The following is a 19480-nucleotide window of genomic DNA, read 5'->3' on the forward strand; positions in this document are numbered from 1 at the left end:
ATTAGAGATACTATTGTACTTCACTTATGTTTACTTCTGTATTATAGTGATCGAACTGCTATCAAAAGTACTTAGGATTTTGGTCGGTCTAGTCATATTCATTCTTCTTCCCACCCCTCTGCTTCCAAGACCACAAAATGCTATTACATAATTGCTTCATAGTATTGTTCGCTTGTCTCTCCTGATGTAAATTATGTTTAAAAATGTTTATTTAACTTTTCTTATACACCAGTCACAGTTTTAGGTGATGAAATTAAAAGAAGAGTATATGATATGGTTCCTGTACTCAAGGAATTCATCCTTTAATAATAATAATAATAATAATAAATATTTGGAATTTAGACCAACTAGAACACAAGTGGTGTTAGGTGCTATAACAATAATCATAATAATCCTCATTTTATAGATAAGGAAACTAAGATACAGAAAGATTAGTAACTTGTCCCAAATGAAACAGATAAGGGGCAGAACTCAGGCCAACTGAGTCCTTAGTCCACGCCATAAAATGCTGAAGAGACAGTTTATTTTGCCTGGAGGATGGAGGAATTTGGAAAAGGTTTTGAACCTTTGACATTTGACTGGGTCTTGAGAGGGTGCGTGAGGGTTTTGCCAGATGATGGTGAGGAAGAGCATCACAGGCAGATGAAAAGCAAACACTGGTCAGAGAGGCATGAAAATACATTGTGTGTTGGGAATGACAAATAGTTCAAGGTGGCCAGATCATAAAAGTAGCAGGAAGTGAAACTAGAAGGTGAGTTTGGGCCATACTGTGAAGGGCCAACCGTGTAGAGATTTGAACTTTATTTGTAGCTATTGAAAGATTTTAAGCTGGGACTCACTTTTAAAAGGTCATAGCAGCGTGGAGGCTGGCTTGAAGCCATCCAGGGCTACCTGTGAGGAGTTACTGCCCTCATCTAGGGATGAGGATTGACAGAAAAAGGGCAGAGGATGTGATGGAAGCAGAAGTGGATGGGACCAGCAGAGTGTAGGTTGGGTTGGAAAGAAGATACAAGGAAGACTGAAGACAACCTAAGCTTCTAGGTTGATTGACTTAGTGGGTGGTGATGCTCCTAATTCGTAGTAGGAAAGGGAGGGGTAATAGCAGCATGTTTAGGGAAATTGTTTTGGGTGTGCTGAGTTTGAAGTATCTGCTGAACTTCTGGGTGAGATTCTAACTTGCTGTTATATTCTAGTCTGTTCTGGTGTTACTGAGTCCATGGCAAGATGATGTTCCTTAGCCTGTTTTTCTAGAGCATTTAAGTTTACATTTGTCACATGTGTTTTCAGTTATTTCTTACTTCAGAATAAATTCTGGAGTTGTTAAGCTATAGCATGTTTGCTGATAAAGTATATTGTATCCATTTATTATAGATTCATGAGTGCATGCAAGTCTGGTGTAGTTGATCTGGCAGAGTTACGGAGTTAACACTTAAACCTGATTGAACTACTGATGTATAATTTTAAAATCCTACAGCCTGGGAGCTTTACCTGAAGTATATTTTTTTCCTTTTTTTTTTTTTTTTTTTTTTTTTGCTGTAGGGGAAAGAAATGTATACTTAATGGTTCTGAAAATTGTGTGCATCTTGCATGTGAGAATGTGTAGCATTTAAAATAATCTCTCTATATATATGATGAGCATTAGAATACAAAAATGTGCCTTTAAAGAAAAGAATAGCTATTTCTTAAAGTGATTTATTGACAATTTAATAGCCATAAAAATGAAAGATAGCAAGAGACCTGCTAGATCTCAGCAGGGTTTTTCCTGGCAAAGTGTATGTTATTGTACTCTTGGATGGGCTTGAATTATTTGGTGTTTTCCTGTTGGTGGAGAAAGGGATTATGCTTTGAAGAAGTCGGGGGGGAAGTGCAGAAGAACAAGAAAGTACCAAATGGCATCTTAGATCAATCTTAATTTTTCACAGCTTGGCCTTCTCTAAAGTCACATTTAGCAGAAACATTAATTAGATTTCAGAGCCCCACTGAGTTTTAAAATTAAATGTATTTCTGGAACCATCTGTAAGATTTTATTACTAATAATATAATGAAGAATATGCTTAATCTTTTGAAAAACGAGAATCATAACAGAGTATCTTTTGCTCACAAGTGATCATCTTTGGTTATGAAAAACCCATCAAAATTTTTAAGAGTAAAGAAGTAATTAAAGAGTTTTAAGGATATGCCTAAAAATAAAATTTCATAAAAGTATTCTGATTGGTGAGAATCTTTTCCTAAATTCAGGACTTTCTTTGGGATTTTATGCTTCTTTTGAATCTAAAAATATCGATGGTGGGCCTATGCCGTCTGCCTGTTTGAGGCTGGATTGAAGACCGTCGATGAGGAGCTATTGCTTCCATCCAGGAACTGTGATCCCCAGCGAGAGCGGGGACATGGCGGAGGCAAGAGATATGGCGGCCTCGAGCGCAGGTCCTGGGGCCACGCTGCCTGGCCTTGAACTCGCCAGATGCGGGAACTTGGAGTTGATTAGACCCTTTGTGCCTCTGTTTCCTTATTTGTAAAATGGGGGTGATTATACCTATCATAAGGGTGTAACGAGCATACATTTTTGAGCATAAAATGTATCCTCAGAACCATTTTCTCTCCTGTGTAGTCTTCCATTTCATTTACTTTTTAGATGCACTTAATACACTTAGGCCTTCTGAAAAGACAATGCTGGGATCGAGGTGAATTAACAAAATAGCAGAATCTCAGCTCACTCATAAGAAAGAATCCTGTTGAGTTTTGTTCTCATGAAAAGGTTATCATTAGGAGTGGACCCTGCCGGGCTCTGTTCCAGGCAGTGGGAAAGCAGCGAACATCTTGGCCTTCGTAGATGGAGTAGTCGGCGGGGGGGGAGGTTAGGTGTGCGGCAGCGACGGGCCTCCTAGGCTGAGCCCCCGGAAGAGAGGACTTGCTCACCTGGTCATGGGCACAGGGGTCACCCAGACTTCTTGGCTGAAGAGGGTGTTTTTTCCTGCCTGAAAGGACAGAGTACAAATGGATTTTCTGACGGTAGCTGGGTTCCCAAAGTAAAGAGACAGAGGGCTGTGCACACCCAGTTCTTTTTCTAAATGTACGAATCAAGTAAGTCACTCTACCACCATAGGAGTGAATAAGAGATTGGAGAGCCCACCCGAGTACTTAGGAAAAATACCCCTTCTCCTTGAAACCAAAGAAGTGCAGAAGAAGCCTTTTCTCTACCACCTTCCCTGTTCCCAGCTTTGCCCCAAATCTTAATTTAGTGTGACAGCCAAGACCCCCACCTGTGTGTTCAGCCTCAGCTCCAGATGGTTCCTCTTTTACCCCCTACACTGCCGCCTTGTCGAAGAAGTATATCTGTCCATGCTTCTCGGAGTGTTCTTTCCCATGTTGCACTTGATAAAAACCCTAACCCTCTTCCAGTCCTTCATTTATACTCGCCTTCTCTGACGCCCCTGGGTGGGTTTGACTGCTCCCTCCACAGGACTTGAGTCACCGTCTCTGCCTCTAGGTCACAACACTGCATATTCCATGTCGGGTGCCCTTAGCAGACGGTGAACTTGCCTTGGGGCAGCAACTATTACTTATTTTTGTACAGTTTTTCACTAACATAGTGCTAGTTATATGATGATCTCCCCCCAGTAATACCCAATTCTCCTTTACAAAACCACCTTTGTCACCGAAAACATTAAGATGCCAGAAATCGGTAAAATGTGAAAGAAGAGAATGGAATTTTTTTTTTTTTTTTTGCTGTACGCGGGCCTCTCATGTTGTGGCCTCTCCCGTTGTGGAGCACAGGCTCTGGACGCGCAGGCTCAGCGGCCATGGCTCACGGGCCCAGCCGCTCCGCGGCATGTGGGATCCTCCCGGACCAGGGCACGAACCCATGTCCCCCGCATCAGCGGGCAGACTCTCAACTGCTGCGCCACCAGGGAAGCCCCGAGAATGGAATTTTGAAGTTGTGTTTTTGATGCTTCATAAAAATATTTCAGACTGTTTTAAAATTTCCTTTTGGCTTAAATTTGTAGAGTACCCAGCGTTTTCAGTGATTAAAATGTTAGAAAATTTAAGTGATCCCTTTCTCTTTACCTGTCCCAATGGAGCATCTCCTACGTGTCTTAACTTCAGCGAGGGGATACTGTTGACACAAATGTCATCAATTATCCAACTTTAAAAAAAAGTTAGGATATTTGCTGTCCAGTATAGCATAACTTTTTTAGTAGTCCTTTTTTCAGCAGCATTTTCCTTGACATTTTTTTGTAATTTGTAAGTAAAAGAAGCCTGAAACAAACAGTAACAATGAATTTCAATTTTATTTTTAGCAAAAGCACCTGGAAATTGAAAGAACTACTAAATGGTTGAAAATGCTAAAAGGATGGGAAAAATACAAGAACACTGAAAAGGTAATTAAAAATGTTACTTCCTTATGAAACTATACAAATACAATGTGGATTTTCCCAGTAAAAGTTCCTCTTTAATTATAAGAGTATTACGTTCATATTCTTAATTTTAAGTGTAATTTAATTGAGTGGAATGCCTCAAATTAGGAGTCTTTGTGCTGTCACAGAATAGCCAATTCAGATGGGTTGCAGGAATTGAGAGGATGTGGCGGACAGTCCAGAGGTCAGCTGGCTTTCGGGGATGATTGAATTCCGCCACTTGGTTACGGTGCCTGTGATTTCGTTTCTTTCCGTCTCTCTTCTCTGCCTACTTCAGTGTCGGCTTCCTGCTGAGCTTGGCTTCCCTTTGGGATCAGGATTATTGCCATCGTTCCAGGCTTCTTATCCCCCCGTCTCCCTGCTCAGAAGGAGAGAGGCCTGGCCTCTGAAAGCTTTCCATGAAGCAGGAGCATCTCCTTGTCCTAAAGCGTCTAGCAGACCACCCTCACACCCCGCCCCAGATCTTTTTACCCCACATTGACTGTGCTGTTTTGAATCAATTTGTAAAAATGCATACATCTATTAATATTCCTACTAATCTAATCAGTAGGAATTTCTACTAATTCCTACTATTCTTCCTTAAATATTGGGAAGCTGTGAAGTTCCTAGTGGTATAAGTTTTCCAAAATTCTAACTTTTGCTTGAAAGGGCAGATGTTATCAGGGGCAAAAATACTGTCAGGTATTTTCCTTAAAGTGGCTTACTTCATTTATTTTTGAGAAAAATGTCTGCTAAGTACCCAGTGTCAACAACCACGATTGGCTGGTCAGTCGTTCTTTCAAGTAATGACGGTCGGTGTCCGTGACCAGAGCAGTTGGTTCAGATTGCGATTCATACTATTTCATAAATGCTCTTTCTTGAGGCCGACACTCTGCTCTGTGTGCATTCCACCTCATCGCTCAGAATATTAATAAGACGTGTGTGTGTTCAGGATTGAGACTGAATGAAATTAATAGTTTATACTGCTTCGTCAAGGGCATTCCTAAGCGAACTGACCTCTTTTTTAAGCTGTGAGGAAAGCATGCAGTGACTGCCAGCACAGTGCTTCCTCTGCCTCAGTTTGTGCTGAGGTGCCAGGGGCTTCACCACCATGGCTTTTCTGCTCCCAGTGCCAAAGTCAACATAGGGAAAGAGGCAAATAATGGTTTAGTATCATTACAAAAATAGTCTTGACCTCATGGCCCATGCCTTGAGAACTGCTGACATCTAAGCCTCGGTTTCCTCATCTATAAAGTGGAGATAACAATACCCATTTCAAAGCGATGAAGATTTAATGATTTCATGCATATAAAGCACTTGGCATTGCACCTCGCATATAGTAAGCATTCAGTAGGGTTGACTACTGCTATCAGTTTTTTGAAAGAAGGTTGGGCAGTAAAAAATATTTAAAGGGAAAAAAGAAATCTTGCATAATCCTACAGCAAAACACGGAGTTAACTGTTAGGATTTTTGTCTGTTTCCTCACACTTTTTTTCCATGCAATATATATTTTTTTCCTTTTTACATAGATATACATTGTTGTGTGTCAGCCTTTACCAACAAGAATTCCAGGGAGCAGCAGTTCCTTGGGGTCTAACGGGTATTACACAAAAGCATTGTTGCCTAGTGGTTAAGCAATAGACTATCCTAGGTTCAGTGCCTAGCTCTGCCACATTACTGGTAGTGTGACCTGGAGGAAGGTATTTAACCTTTTACTGTCTTAGTTTACATGTCTGTAAAATGGGGGTAATCACAAAACCTCCTTCACAGAGTCGTTTTGAGGATTAAATAAGTTAATTCCTGTAAAGCACAAAGAATAGTGCCTGATACTTAATATGTGTCAGTAAGTGTTGTTTATTATTACATGAGAAAGGGGCTCTCTGGTTAAATAAAGTTGGGATAAAGCTGAACCGAGGTAAGCAGGTTTCTTTACTACAGGATGCCTCATCATCTTTAATATTATAACATGGTAGAAATTTTCAAGAGGGACCTTAAATTGCATGACAATTATTCAACCATGAAAATCTTTTTGTCATGGGGTATCTCACAGGAATAACATCACTCTTCTTTTTGAGCATCCTAAATATCCCTATTTAAATTCCATTAGACTCTTACTATTTTATTTTCATCAGGAGTAAGTTCATTTCTGGGTTGCTGATTTCATTAAGGTGCTTCAAGAAGAATCCGTTCAGGGTAGGATGTTGGTCATGACCCCTGTGCTCTTGTTTAGCACTCTGCTTCTCAGACTGGCCTAAAACTGACAACTACTTCACCTGACATCTTTGTGGAAAGGTCTCTCAAGTGCTAATTACAGGATCAGTTTTGATGCGTTGCACCTACACTTTTGTCTCAGCTTCAGTTCAATAAAATATTTGTAGAATTGTATGGCTTTATACATGTCTGAAAGTATATAAGCCTCTAAAAATGAGCATTCTACTAGGCTGTTATGCTCACAGCAACTCTGGCTAATGTACTTCCCAGTAAGAGGGATTTTACTAGAGCTCTTCCTTTCATGAATAATTTTAAAGTATTTTCTCACAGCTGTAATGCTAGAATTATTTGATGATATATATGGTCCAATCTGGTGTGAGGTAGAATGTACCTTCTAAAAGAATGCTGCTCTCAGTTCATATCCAGTTTTAAATTGCATTGAAGTTAAAAAGTAGTATATATTTTTCTTCTCTTCCAAAGGGAGGTATAAGTTTTCTCTCAACAGACTCCTTACTTATGTAGTAGTGGTACAAAGAAATATCTAAAAATATCTTGAAATAAAAATATATAGCTCTGATAAGAATATTTGGATTTTTAGAATATAAGATTTAATGAAAAGTAGTTGCCATTACAGTTGCCTGTGTTTTCACAGTGACTGCCCCCTATGTATAGTCATAGAATCTATTAAATGAAGAGATGAAGTTATCTCTGCTAAGTAGAGGCCATTCTGATTTAATTAGCCATTATATAATTGTGTCTAAGCTCTGTCACAGCAGAGTTCCCACTACAGATAAACATTTTTTTTCTGGTTAAATAACTGAATGGACCTTTGTTCGTCAGGTAACTAACAGACTCATATTAGCCAACATTTGATTGTACTGATGTGAAAATGGAGGCACGATGTTTAGAAATAAATTTCTCAAGGCCATTATTAGTGACAAGCAAGAGATGCTACGTCCAGATGTACCATCTGTTTGCTAGCTCTCCCTTTCGGTATTTGTCAGTAAAAGGCCGGAAGGAAATAGAAAGTGGTTATAAGAGGCATTGGGGCCTTGTGGATTCTAAAGCTTTCAGATCCAGACTCAGGAGACATGGGCCTATTTGGAGACAGAGACGAAGGGACCAATGGAGCAGGGTCGACTGAAGGAAATGAAGGCAATGAAGAGCACAAGCAGCTCAGAGAGTAAACTTTTGTCTCCTGGAGTTCACTTGCAGTTTTGAAAGCCCACCAAACTGAGCCAAATTTGCTGGGCTGAAAAGTTTACTCACTCGCAGCCATGCTGACGTGCACTGCACATTTATCACTATTTTGAAACCAGTAAGGTTAGAAAGACGTGTTGAAAACATTAGGTCAGTTGATGGAAAATTTTTTTTTTTTTAGTTCATGGATTTTTAAATGTATCTGTGTGACTGAAATAGACCGCTTGATTTTATTGGCAAGTGAACAGAGATCATACCCATAAAGTAAAATTGTAACAGAATTTTAAAGGTAGTACTTTTCAAATTGGAATATTAAAATATTAAAATCTAACATATATAAGTTCTATATATATCATGATTGTTCGGACTATGATCTGTGAAATCTGATTACTTGAATTTCAGTTCTTCTTCCACAGTGTATTAGTTGTGTGACTTTGAGCTTATTACTAAACCTTTCTACACCTGATTTTCTCATCTGTAAAATGGACATGATAAGCATAGTACCTACCTCTTTAGGAATGTAAAAATACTACGAGGAATACATTGATCTAGAAACATATCTCGGCTCCTAATAAATAATCATAAAATGTTAGTTAGTGTAACTGGTTTTATTAACATTGCTATTACTGTTTGATTTATCACTATCCTTACCCTCGTCCCCACCCGCATTTCTCCTTCCTGGAAAATTCCTGCATATCCTTCATGTTGAGTTTGTCGTCATCCTCTCTAAAGGAAATCTTTCCTTACTCTCTCCCGCAGAACTCACCCCGCTTCCTCCATTATAGTATCTCTGGTATAGTCTCGGGATGAGAACCCTGGTGTTGGACCAATAAAGAAGTGACTACCACAGCAGATTCACTGCCCCTGCCCCCAGCACCTTTATCCCTAAACTGTTTCTGGTTCCCCTTAGAATCTCACGTCTATTCCGTAAGGGCCAGCTGCCCCTTGAAATCACTCCCCCAGATTAGACAGCATGGTGCCTGCCATTCTCCCATTACCACCCTGACCCACCTCTGGTGGGGGTGATGTCTCTATCATGACTTGCCCCTCAGGGTGTGATACTCAGCTCTGATAGGAATTAACATATGTGACCTTATTACAAAGGATTATGTTTATAATTATATGATTCTACGATTATCTTCCCACTCCACAGAACTTTTTCAAGTTTGTATCCATAGTACCTAGTAAGCGTTGGCCACAAAGCAGAAATTCATTACAGTTTCTGTTAACAATGAATGAACGAATGTTGTTCACTTTTGAGTTGGGATGACCAGCTGTCCCCTTCTACTGATAAATTCTACTACTTTAATAAAGTTGTGGTCTCTAAGGGGCAGTGTGATTTGGCAGAAATATCCTGAAGCAGGAGCAGGAAGATGGAATTCTTGGCCTAGGCAGGCCACTTCTTTGTCCCTTGATTTCCTTCCTTTTAAACTGGAGTAGCACCTGCCCTGCTGACATTACAGAGCTGTCTTAGAAAGTGTGAGATACTGTTTTGTCAATTGAAAGATTCTCAACAGATGAACACTGTACTACTGTTCTGGAGAATAAGCAGATTTTATTATAATTGTTGTGCTTTGATATGATTCCTACTTTGTTTTACAAAATTTCCAGAATTTCTACAATAGTTGAAAATTTGTGAGGAAAGATCTGTAACCACAGTGTCAGTCTGTCATGTAACAGTAGAAGTATTTGAAAAATAGTAACTATAATTTAAAATGCTTATTTTAAGATCTCATAATTTGATTCTTTTTCTGCTGTATCTTACTTTGTATACGTGTTTCATTTCATTACCTTGCACAGCTTGAATCCACATACATCCCTTTTTATATTCCTTTTGCGTTTTGAGTATCATTTTATTTTATTTTACAATTGTACTTTATTTTATAATTTTATTTTTAATGCTTTCTGCTCTTCAATTTCATTAATATTTTCCATTCCATGTATTTTAGTAAGTCCAGTTGAGCAGGACAGTAAATATACTACATGACACCTTGGTTTTAGAAAGATGGTCTTTGCTTTTTATAAAATATAAAATCAGTATCTTCTACTAACTGGTAACATCTTCTGTGTGTCTTTGGGCAAGTTACTGAATCTTTTTGTGATTCGCTGTCAGCATTTGTAAAATTGGGTTAATACTATCTCATAGAATTATTAATATCATTGAATGAGACATATGTAAATAGTTTTAAACAGTTTCCTGTACATAGTAAATGCTCAATAAAAGTTGGTTTCAACTGTTACTGTTGATGATGTTAATGACAGTGCATCAGAGTTTCTTTTTGAGCCTTTTCTAGACATGCCTCATTTTTCATTTTATCCCTGGAATAACACTAGGACCATTAATTTTTTATTTCTACCTGAAATCTTTCTATTATTTCTTCTTCATTGAATCATGGCAATTTAATGTTTTGTTTTTCTAAATCTAGATTTAACTTTAGGGTAAACAGTGAACGGTAATTTATGTACAGTTGTTGAATACAGAATTGAATGAAAGCAGTAAATAATGTCCAAAACCTTTGTAAGTGATACAGTATAAGAAATGCATGTGGTTCCTATCTTACTCATTGAAAAACATCTGTCTAATGGACATTCAGGTCCATCAAAGTTTATCTGTTTACCTGCCATCATGTTTTACTTGACTATCAAAATTTCACTTTTCACATTTGCAATAATTCCCACATTCTGGTATTCATATTAATTGCTTTCAGTTTAACATCCTTACTCTAGAAATTCAGGAGATAATTTGAAGTTACTTTTAGTGGATGATATTCCTTTAAAAGATTAAGTTTATCATAATTTTGAAATGAATATAGATGATAAACTTTCTTTGGAAAGTAAATCTTAAATTCACTTTTTTTTTAAACCACACTCAGTTTGCAATTAATGGTGGTAAGTGTTTAGTACATGGGAACTGTTGAAGAAGCAGAGTCTAGTTTATACAAAGCCTTTCTGTACATATTCTTCCAGTTATATCTACTGCATAAGTTAAAACTTCAGTGTTTCTAGTCACTGTCTGCTGGAATTTCAAATTTGAGACTTACTGTGTTTATACCAAGAGAACAAAACTGAAATTATGTATGTAATTATCTAATTGAATCGACTTCACAATATTCATTGTTTCACAGGAAAAGTTATTCTATAGTGTCACTGATTTAAAATCACAGAGTTTCTTAAAACTACATCATAATTTAGTTACTAAAGGTTTCATTTTTAAAAATCTAGTATAATTGTAGAAGTTGAAGCTCTGCTTTTTAGTTCATAGCTCGTCAACATCTCAATTATTAGAACTTGCATCTTATTTTCTTAGCCGTACTACTTCAATATATTATTTTGCTCATAAAGGTAACTATGTACTTATTCTTACCCCGCTCCTGAAGTTTCTGCCGTAATTTGTTTAATCATTTCCTTTTAAGTTTCATCTACTTTTAAGTTTCAAAGTTTCCTTATGCACAACGTTGTAATGAGCATAATAGATTTATATGTTATTTTGAATACGTAATTAGCCTTGAGAAAAAAGATATAATTACAAGAAGGTGGAGAGGTATGGTGAGTCTTAAGATTCTTAGAGTGATGGCAGTGTACTTTCAAGGACCCAGAGTGCTATTGATGCTGATGATTTATACCTAATTTCATTCAAAGGTGATGATGCTCCTTCTTGATGGAAATTTATCACTATTTTTGTCTGGTCAGATAGGGTCAATGTCATGAAGAAGAGGACAGAGGTTTTCCTGAAGAAATGCTCCAGAATTGGGAAGAGGAGAGGGAAGAGGGGGAGAGTGTGTGTTTGGGGGGTGGGGGTGGACCTGAATGAAGACTGTAGGTCACACTGAGTTATGAGATAGAAGGTTCTAGAGAGACTCTACCCTCCTTGAAGGCACTTTGACACAAGAGAACCCTTTTGCTATTTGGAACCTTTCAGATGTAGGAGGGAAAAAGAAAATGTGTATCTAGTTAGTTACGTCAGTGGGGAGTGTGTCAGCCAGATGTTCACAACTTAAAGAACGGCACTGAGTGTACTCTCATGCCACTGAAGGAGCACCTTTGCAGTGTATGAAAATAACTAAGGTACTGGGCATACTTAACAGTTTCTTGTTTATTTTATGCTGTCTGTGTATATGCCTCCCTGTTTGGATCTGAAAAGCAGAGATGAGAGGATCCAAATGTGCCATGTTAAGTTGTATCAATTTTCAGGAATCCTTTGAAAAGACAAGACTAACAAATATTCATTAGTTTGATTTAAGGGACTAGTCTAAGCTTTGTCAGTTTGTAACTTTCAATTTATGTTTCTTTTAATAGTTTCATAGGAGAATTTACAAAGGAATCCCACTCCAGCTCAGAGGGGAAGTCTGGGCCCTCCTCCTGGAGATCCCGAAAATGAAGGAAGAAACCAGAGACCTATATAATGTGAGTACCGAGAGCCAGCCTGTTATTTTGAAACGATCAGTCAATGTTGGGGCATATTTGTAAGGAAAACTGACTAACACCTGGTTGTAGATACTCATTTGCAATGTAGTATTAATAATAAAGAGATTTACAATGTCACTTTTAGAGTTTTTGAGAAAATAACAGCAGAATTCAGTTTATCCAACAGCTGCCTGTGTATGATTGACTGTTTTCTTCTTCTTTCCCCTAAGATTGTTACAGTATTTCTAGGTTTTATTTTTTATTTATAAAAAGTTAAACGTTTCACTCAGTGATCAGTAATGCTTTCTGTAAATTAGTCAGGGCATTAAATTTACCTCCTTGTCATCTCAGCTATACCCTTTCTAAACCTAAATTTTATATTAACCTTTGAAAGGAATAAGAAACATATCTAAAAATAACTTTGTGCCTTAGAAAGAGTGTTCAATGTCACTAATAAAAAAGGAAATATAAATTAAAAAAAATTAAAAATAAAAATAACTTTGAAATCTTTCTCAAAAAATGTATATAAATAGAATAAATTAAGATAGAATAACTGAAATAAAGACAAATTATAATAAAAATAAAAATAACTTTGAAATCTGTTCCTCAGAAAATGTATATAAATAGAATAAGACCGAATAACTGAAATAAAGACAAATTATTTGTAATTTAAACCCAACACCAATTATAAAAGGGGTTTGGAATGATCTTTTGATATTTTCATATTTATGTATAAATAAGCAAAATTTCATCAAGATGTAAGGTAATAGGGCTTCCCTGGTGGCACAGTGGTTAAGAATCCGCCTGCCCATGCAGGGGACATGGGTTTGAGCCCTGGTCTGGGAGGATCCCACGTGCCGCGGAGCAACTAAGCCCATGCACCACAACTACTGAGCCTGTGCTCTAGAGCCCACGAGCCGCAACTACTGAGCCCATGTGCTGCAACTACCGAAGCCCATGCACCTAGAGCCCGTGCTCCGCAACAAGAGAAGCCACTGCAGTGAGAAGCCCACGCACCACAACAAAGAGTAGCCCCCGCTTACTGCAACTGGAGAAAGCCCGCGCGCAGCAACAAAGACCCAATGCAGACAAAAATACATAAATTAAATAAATAAATTTTAAAAAAGATGTAATAAATATTGGTTAATTTAAACAGTTACTTGGGGCTTCCCTGATGGCGCAGTGGTTGAGAGTCTGCCTGCCAATGCAGGAAACGCGGGTTCGTGCCCCGGTCTGGGAAGATCCCACATGCCGCGGAGCGGCTGGGCCCGTGAGCCATGGCCACTGAGCCGGCGTGTCCGGAGCCTGTGCTCCGCAACGGGAGAGGCCACAGCAGTGAGAGGCCCGCGTACCGCAAAAAAAAAAACAAAAAATACAGTTACTTGTTTTTTATGATGTAAAGAGTTTTTAAATTAGTTGTTTGGACCCTGCACAGATTATGAGTTTTGTCTCAGGATTTTAGAGTTTCAAATTATTTTAGATGGTTGATTAGATATTTGCCTTTAATGTCATAGTTTTAAAACCAGTATTGAAAAATGATATCTGAGCGAAATATTTAAAATCTAACCCCAGCCCCTAGTACAGTGTGCCTCTCATATGGTGGGTGCTCAGTAAATATTTATTTAATTAATAAAGAAGAAAATGTTAGTTAGCATGCTGTTTTGGTTTCCTGGGGCTGCCATGACAAAGTCCCACAAACGGAGTGGCTTAAAACAGCAGACATTTATTCTCCTGCAGTTCCAAAGGATAGAAGTCTGAGATCAGGGTGTCAGCAGGGCCATACTCCATCCCAAGGCTTTAGGGAAGAACCTTTCCTTGACCCTTCCTAGATCCTGGAGTTGCCGGCATCCCGGGTGCTCGTTGGCTTGAGGCTGCATCACTCCAGTCTCTCCCTCTGTCTTCAAGTGGCCTTTCCTTGTGTGTGTCTCTGTCTCACCTTCTAAGGACACTAGTCATTGGATTTAGGGTTGACCCTAATCTAGTATGACCTCCTCTTAACTTGACTACATCTGTAAAGACCCTATTTCCAAATCAGGTCATAGGCCCAGGTTCTAGGTAGACAGGGATTTGGGGTGGATACTGTTCAACCCAGTACACATGCTAATATTAGAACTGTGGTTCAGGCTTTTTCTACCTAGAATAAAATTATCCAGTTACTGTATATCCAGTATACAGTAACAAGAAAAGGAGTGACTTGCCCACCAATCCTTTCAAGCTTATAATTTTCAGCGCTATCATAAACATTATTTTTACTACTTGACATTCCTCTAGCATTTAACCAAGTCTTCCTTTCCCAGTTACTTTCTTTTGCTCTCTCTTTGCAAAAGTAGTATAAATTGCTGTCCTGAAATGGGAAATTCAATGGGAATAAAACTACTTTTTCTTAATCTGTTGGTACTAAGATTTTCCTCCAGTGGTGGAATTGTCCTGATTCCTGAGCCAGTGCTCTTATCTGCTATTTCTCCTGTTCTTTTAATTGTATCTCATTGTCATCTGTCTCTCTGGGGTACAGTGCTGTGTCTCACAGATGGCAGAGATCCAGTGACAGTGGATAACAACCTCACCTGCAGCCTTAGCAAGGCTTAGTAATCTTGGTGGCCAAACCCACAGTGAAATGGCTAGTTTTTCATCCAGATACTTTCCACTGTACTTCTGCTCTCAGGTTTATAGGTTCATTACATTCCTATTTCTTTTAAGTAAAATGTTTATTCTTTATTATTGTGACACTCATGGATCTTAACCCACCCAATCTCAGAGTAACCTTAGAAGTTGCTTACACCTCCTTTAAGATAAGAAATATGCTTGATTTCCTATATTCTGCACATTGGCTTGTAACCATTCTAGGACATAAATACTCTTTCTGTTCTATTATTTTTTACCTGCTTAACTGGGCTTTGTTTTTGTCATGAGGTCTTTTTTTATGTTGAATTTTTTTGTCCTCTAGAGTAATTTTTTTTAATAGATCTTTATTGGAGTACTGCTTCACAGTACTGTGTTAGTTTCTGTTGCACAACCAAGCAAATCAGCCATATGTATACACATGTCCCCATATCCCCTCCCTCTAGGTAGCCTCCCTCCCACCCTCCCTATCCCACCCCTCTAGCTCATCATCACAAAGCACCGAGCCGATCTCCCTGTGCTATGCGGCTGCTTCCCACCAGCCAACTGTTTTACATTCGGTAGTGTATATATGTCGATGCTACTCTCACTTCGTCCCAGTTTCGCCCTCCCACCCATGTCCTCAAGTCCATTCTCTATGTCTACCTCTTTATTCCTGTCCTGCAACTAGGTTCATCAGTACCATTTTTTTTTTTAGATTCCATATATATGCATTAGCATATGGTATTTATTTTTCTCTTTCTGACTTACTTCACTCTGTATGACAGACTCTGGGTCCATCCAGCTCACTACAAGTAACTCAGTTTCATTTCTTTTTATGGCTGAGTAATATTCCATTGTATATATGTGCCACATCTTCTTTATCCACTCATCTGTCAGTGGACATTTAGGTTGGTTCCATGTCTTGCCTATTGTAAATAGTGCTGCAGTGAACATTGTGATACATGTCTCTTTTTGAATTATCGTTTTCTCAGGGTAGATGCCCAGTAGTGGGATTGCTGGGTCATATGGTAGTTCTGTTTTTAGTTTTTTAAGGAACCTCCATGCTGTTTTCCATAGTGGTTTTATCAATTTACATTCCCACAAACAGTGCAGGAGGGTTCCTTTTTCACGACACCCTTTCCAGCATTTATGGTTTCTAGATTTTTTGATAATGGCCATTCTGACCAGTGTGAAGTGATACCTCATTGTAGGTTTGATTTGCATTTCTCTAATAATTAGTGATGTTGAGTATCTTTTCATGTGCCTCTTGGCTATCTGTATGTCTTCCTTGGTGAAATGTCTATTTAGGTCTTCCACCCATTTTTTAACTGGATTGTTAGTTTTTTGATATTGAGCTCCATGAGCAGTTTATATATTTTGGAGATTAATCCTTTGTTGTTGCATTTGCAAATATTTTCTCCTGTTCTGAGGGTTGTCTTTTTGTCTTGTTTATGGTTTCCTTTTCTGTGTAAAAGCTTTTAAGTTTAATTAAGTCCCATTTGATTATTTTTGTTTTTATTTCCATTACTCTAGGAGGTGGGTCAAAAAAGATCCTGCTGTGGTTTATGTCAAAGAGCATTTCTCCTATGTTTTCCTCTAAGAGTTTTATAGTGTCTGATCTTACATGTAAGTCTTTAATCCATTTGGAGTTTATTTTTGTGTATGGTGTTAGGTAGTGTTCTAACTTCATTCTTTTATGTGTAGCTATCCAGTTTTCCCAGCACCACTTATTGAAGAGGCTGTCTTTTCTCCACTGTATGTTCTTGCCTCCTTTGTCGTAAATTAGGTGCCTATATGTGTGTAGGTTTATCTCTGGGCATTCTGTCCTGTACCATTGATCCATATTTCTGTTTTTGTGCAAGTACCGTACTGTCTTGATTACGGTAGTTTTGTGGTATAGTTTGAAGTCGGGGAGCCTGATTCCTCCAACTCTGTCTTTCTTTCTCAAGATTGCTTTGTCTATTCGGGGTCTTTTGTGTTTCCATACGAATTATAAACTTTTTTGTTCTAATTCTGTGAAGAATGCCATTGATAGTTTGATAGAGATTGCATTGAATCTGTAGATTGCTTTGGGTAGTATAGTCATTTTCACAATATTGATTCTTCAAATCCAAGACCATGGTATATTTCTCCATCTGTTTGTCATCTTTGATTTCTCTCATCAGTGTTTTGTAGTTTTCTGAGTACAACTCTTTCACCTCCTTAGGCAGGTTTATTCCTAGGTGTTTTATTCTTTTTGTTGCAGTGGTAAATGGGAGTGTTTCCTTAATATCTCTTTCTGGTTTTTCATTGTTGGTGTGTAGGGATGCCAGAGATTTCTGTGCATTAATTTTGTATTCTGCAACCTTACCAGATTCATTGATTAGTTCTAGTAGTTTTCTGGTGGCATCTTGAGGATTTTCTATGTATAGTATTATGTCATCAGCAAACAGTAACAAACAGTTTTACTTCTTCTTTTGCAATTTTTATGCCTTTTATTTCTTTTTCTTCTCTGATTGCTGTGTCTAGGACTTCCAAAACTATGTTGAATAAGAGTGGTGAGAGTGGACATCCTTGTCTTGTTCCTGATCTTAGTGGAAATGCTTTCAGTTTTTCACCATTGAGTATGATGCTTGCTGTGGGTTTGTCATATATGGCCTTTATTATGTTGAGGTAGGTTCCCTCTGTGTCCTTTTTCTGGAGAGTTTTTGTCATAAATGGGTGTTGAATTTTGTCAGAAGCTTTTTCTGAATCTATTGAGATGATCATATGGTTTTTATTCCTTAATTTGTTAATATGGTGTATCACCCTGATTGATTTGTATATATTGAAGAATCCTTGCAAAAAAAAAATGAACAATAACAAAGTAAAAAAATAAAATTAGTCTAGGAAACTAACAGATATGTTAGAAAGAATATAAAAATAAAAGTATAGATAAATCAACAACCGGACGGTACATCAGTACCACAATAGTAAAAAAAAAAAAAAAAGGAGGAGGGGAAAGAAAAAAAAATAAAAGAGGGGGTTGGGAAGGCCTTGGCTGTGGAGGGCGGGGCCTAAGCAAGGGTGAGGTTTGGGCAGTGGGCGGGGCCAATGCTCAGGACCCACAGGGCTGGAAAAGGCTGTGAGGGGTGAGGCTTAGGCTCAAGGAACAGAAGGGGCCCAGGTGTGCCCCCCGCCCCTGGTCTCAGCTGGCAGGGGACCTCACCTGGGAGCCCAGCAGGCTCCCCATGCCTGAGTGGTCAGGGCAATCACCCTCCGCTCCTCTCCCGCTCCTCCCAGAGGGCCCCTCCTGCCTGCCTCTCCTGATGTCCCCAGCCTCCCTCCTATACCCCCAGCACCTACGTGGCCTGGAGGGGGCTTTGGAGGGGGGGATACCGGCTTGGGAGCTCAGCAGGCTCCCCGGCCCGTGTGGGCCAGGTGATCACCCTCCGCTCCTCTCCCCTCCTGCTCTTCCTGGAGAGTCCCTCCTGCCTGCCTCTCCTGATCTCCCCAGCCTCAGGGGCGCCAATCCTGTCTGGCCTCCACTTCTCCTCCCCCCTCAGTCCCTCTGCGTCCTACTGGTTCACTTTGGTGGTCCTCCCGTCTCCTTAGGTGTCAGAGTCCCCCACCAGCGGCCAGCAGGTGCCTTAGTGTGGGGAGATGCTAACTCCCGTCTTCCCACACCGCCATCTTCAGGAAAAGTTTTCTAGAGTAATTGACATTATAGATGTCTTTGGGTGTTTTTCTCCCTTTCAACTAAATTTTATTTTAAAGCATGTTTTATCATGTCTTGTCAAACATTTCCTTTCTGTGTTTTGATACCTCATCTTTTACCAGGGGGCCTGCGGAACAATAATTGAAACCTCTTTGCCTGCCAACTGCCTTTTTTTTTTTAAAGATATTTAAAGAACAAATATGTAAAGATTATTTTTTTAAACCTGAATTTTTGTAATGTCTCTTGGATCAACTTTTATCAGAAGTAGCATACAATACTATTTTAGTGGTTGTATGGTTCTCTAGTACAATAGTATAAATATCTTCCTTGGTCTTCAGAACTCTGAAGTGTTTTAAAACCCTGTGGAAGTGCTCATGTTTTTAAAAGCTGCAGAAGCTGCCCTCCTCTGAGCTCCTACCTCAAAACACAAAACCCACATCCTCACAAAACATTTAACATACATACACATATTCCAGGCAGCCTTGTTTTTTCCACTTTTAGCTTAAGTCAGGAATTAACAGTTATGTTTATATATATTTACGAGAATTGGTTTTAACAGAAATATATATTTCCAGTACATGGTAAATAGGTCAATATAACACATGTATATAGATGTTTAATTACAATTAAATCTGGTTAAGTATAAATTAATATAAATTTTAATCTCCCACCTGGTTAAACATACTCACTTTGTTCTTTTCCCCCTGAAATGCTGCTTAATTGACAGCAGAGAGGGTTTTTTAAAAAGACAAAAACTGCAAGGAATAAGAAAATGGGAGAAGAGCTAGCCCTTGGCAATTTTTGGAGACCAGAATTCAGACAAACATTTAGTAATTTTAGCAACCCTGAGAAAACCGGAGGAGGACCTGATTTATATTTCAAAATCCCCAGTAGGCTTTGTAATTGCCAGCTCCAGGTACCTCTGGAAGTGGACTTGAAACTGAAAACAGTAGAAGTGCTTGAAAGTCTGTTGCAGAAGCAGTTGGAGTCCCTG

At 38.8% G+C, this 19480-nt stretch overlaps 1 protein-coding gene across 4 annotated transcripts in view; it reads left to right on the forward strand.

The window, feature by feature from the left end:
• Positions 1-19480, forward strand: part of USP6NL (USP6 N-terminal like) — a 149807-nt gene that overhangs the window by 104929 nt on the left and 25398 nt on the right. For all 4 annotated transcript variants that reach the window (XM_082619795.1, XM_082619796.1, XM_082619794.1 and 1 more), the window contains 2 exons: positions 4299-4379; positions 12102-12209. In XM_082619795.1, coding sequence (XP_082475921.1) covers positions 4299-4379; positions 12102-12209 — 189 coding nt within the window. The remainder of the gene's footprint in view (positions 1-4298; positions 4380-12101; positions 12210-19480) is intronic.

The sequence above is a fragment of the Mesoplodon mirus genome (assembly GCF_964341445.2).
Source record: "Mesoplodon mirus genome assembly, chromosome: 4".
Taxonomy (NCBI): Eukaryota; Metazoa; Chordata; class Mammalia; order Artiodactyla; family Ziphiidae; genus Mesoplodon; species Mesoplodon mirus.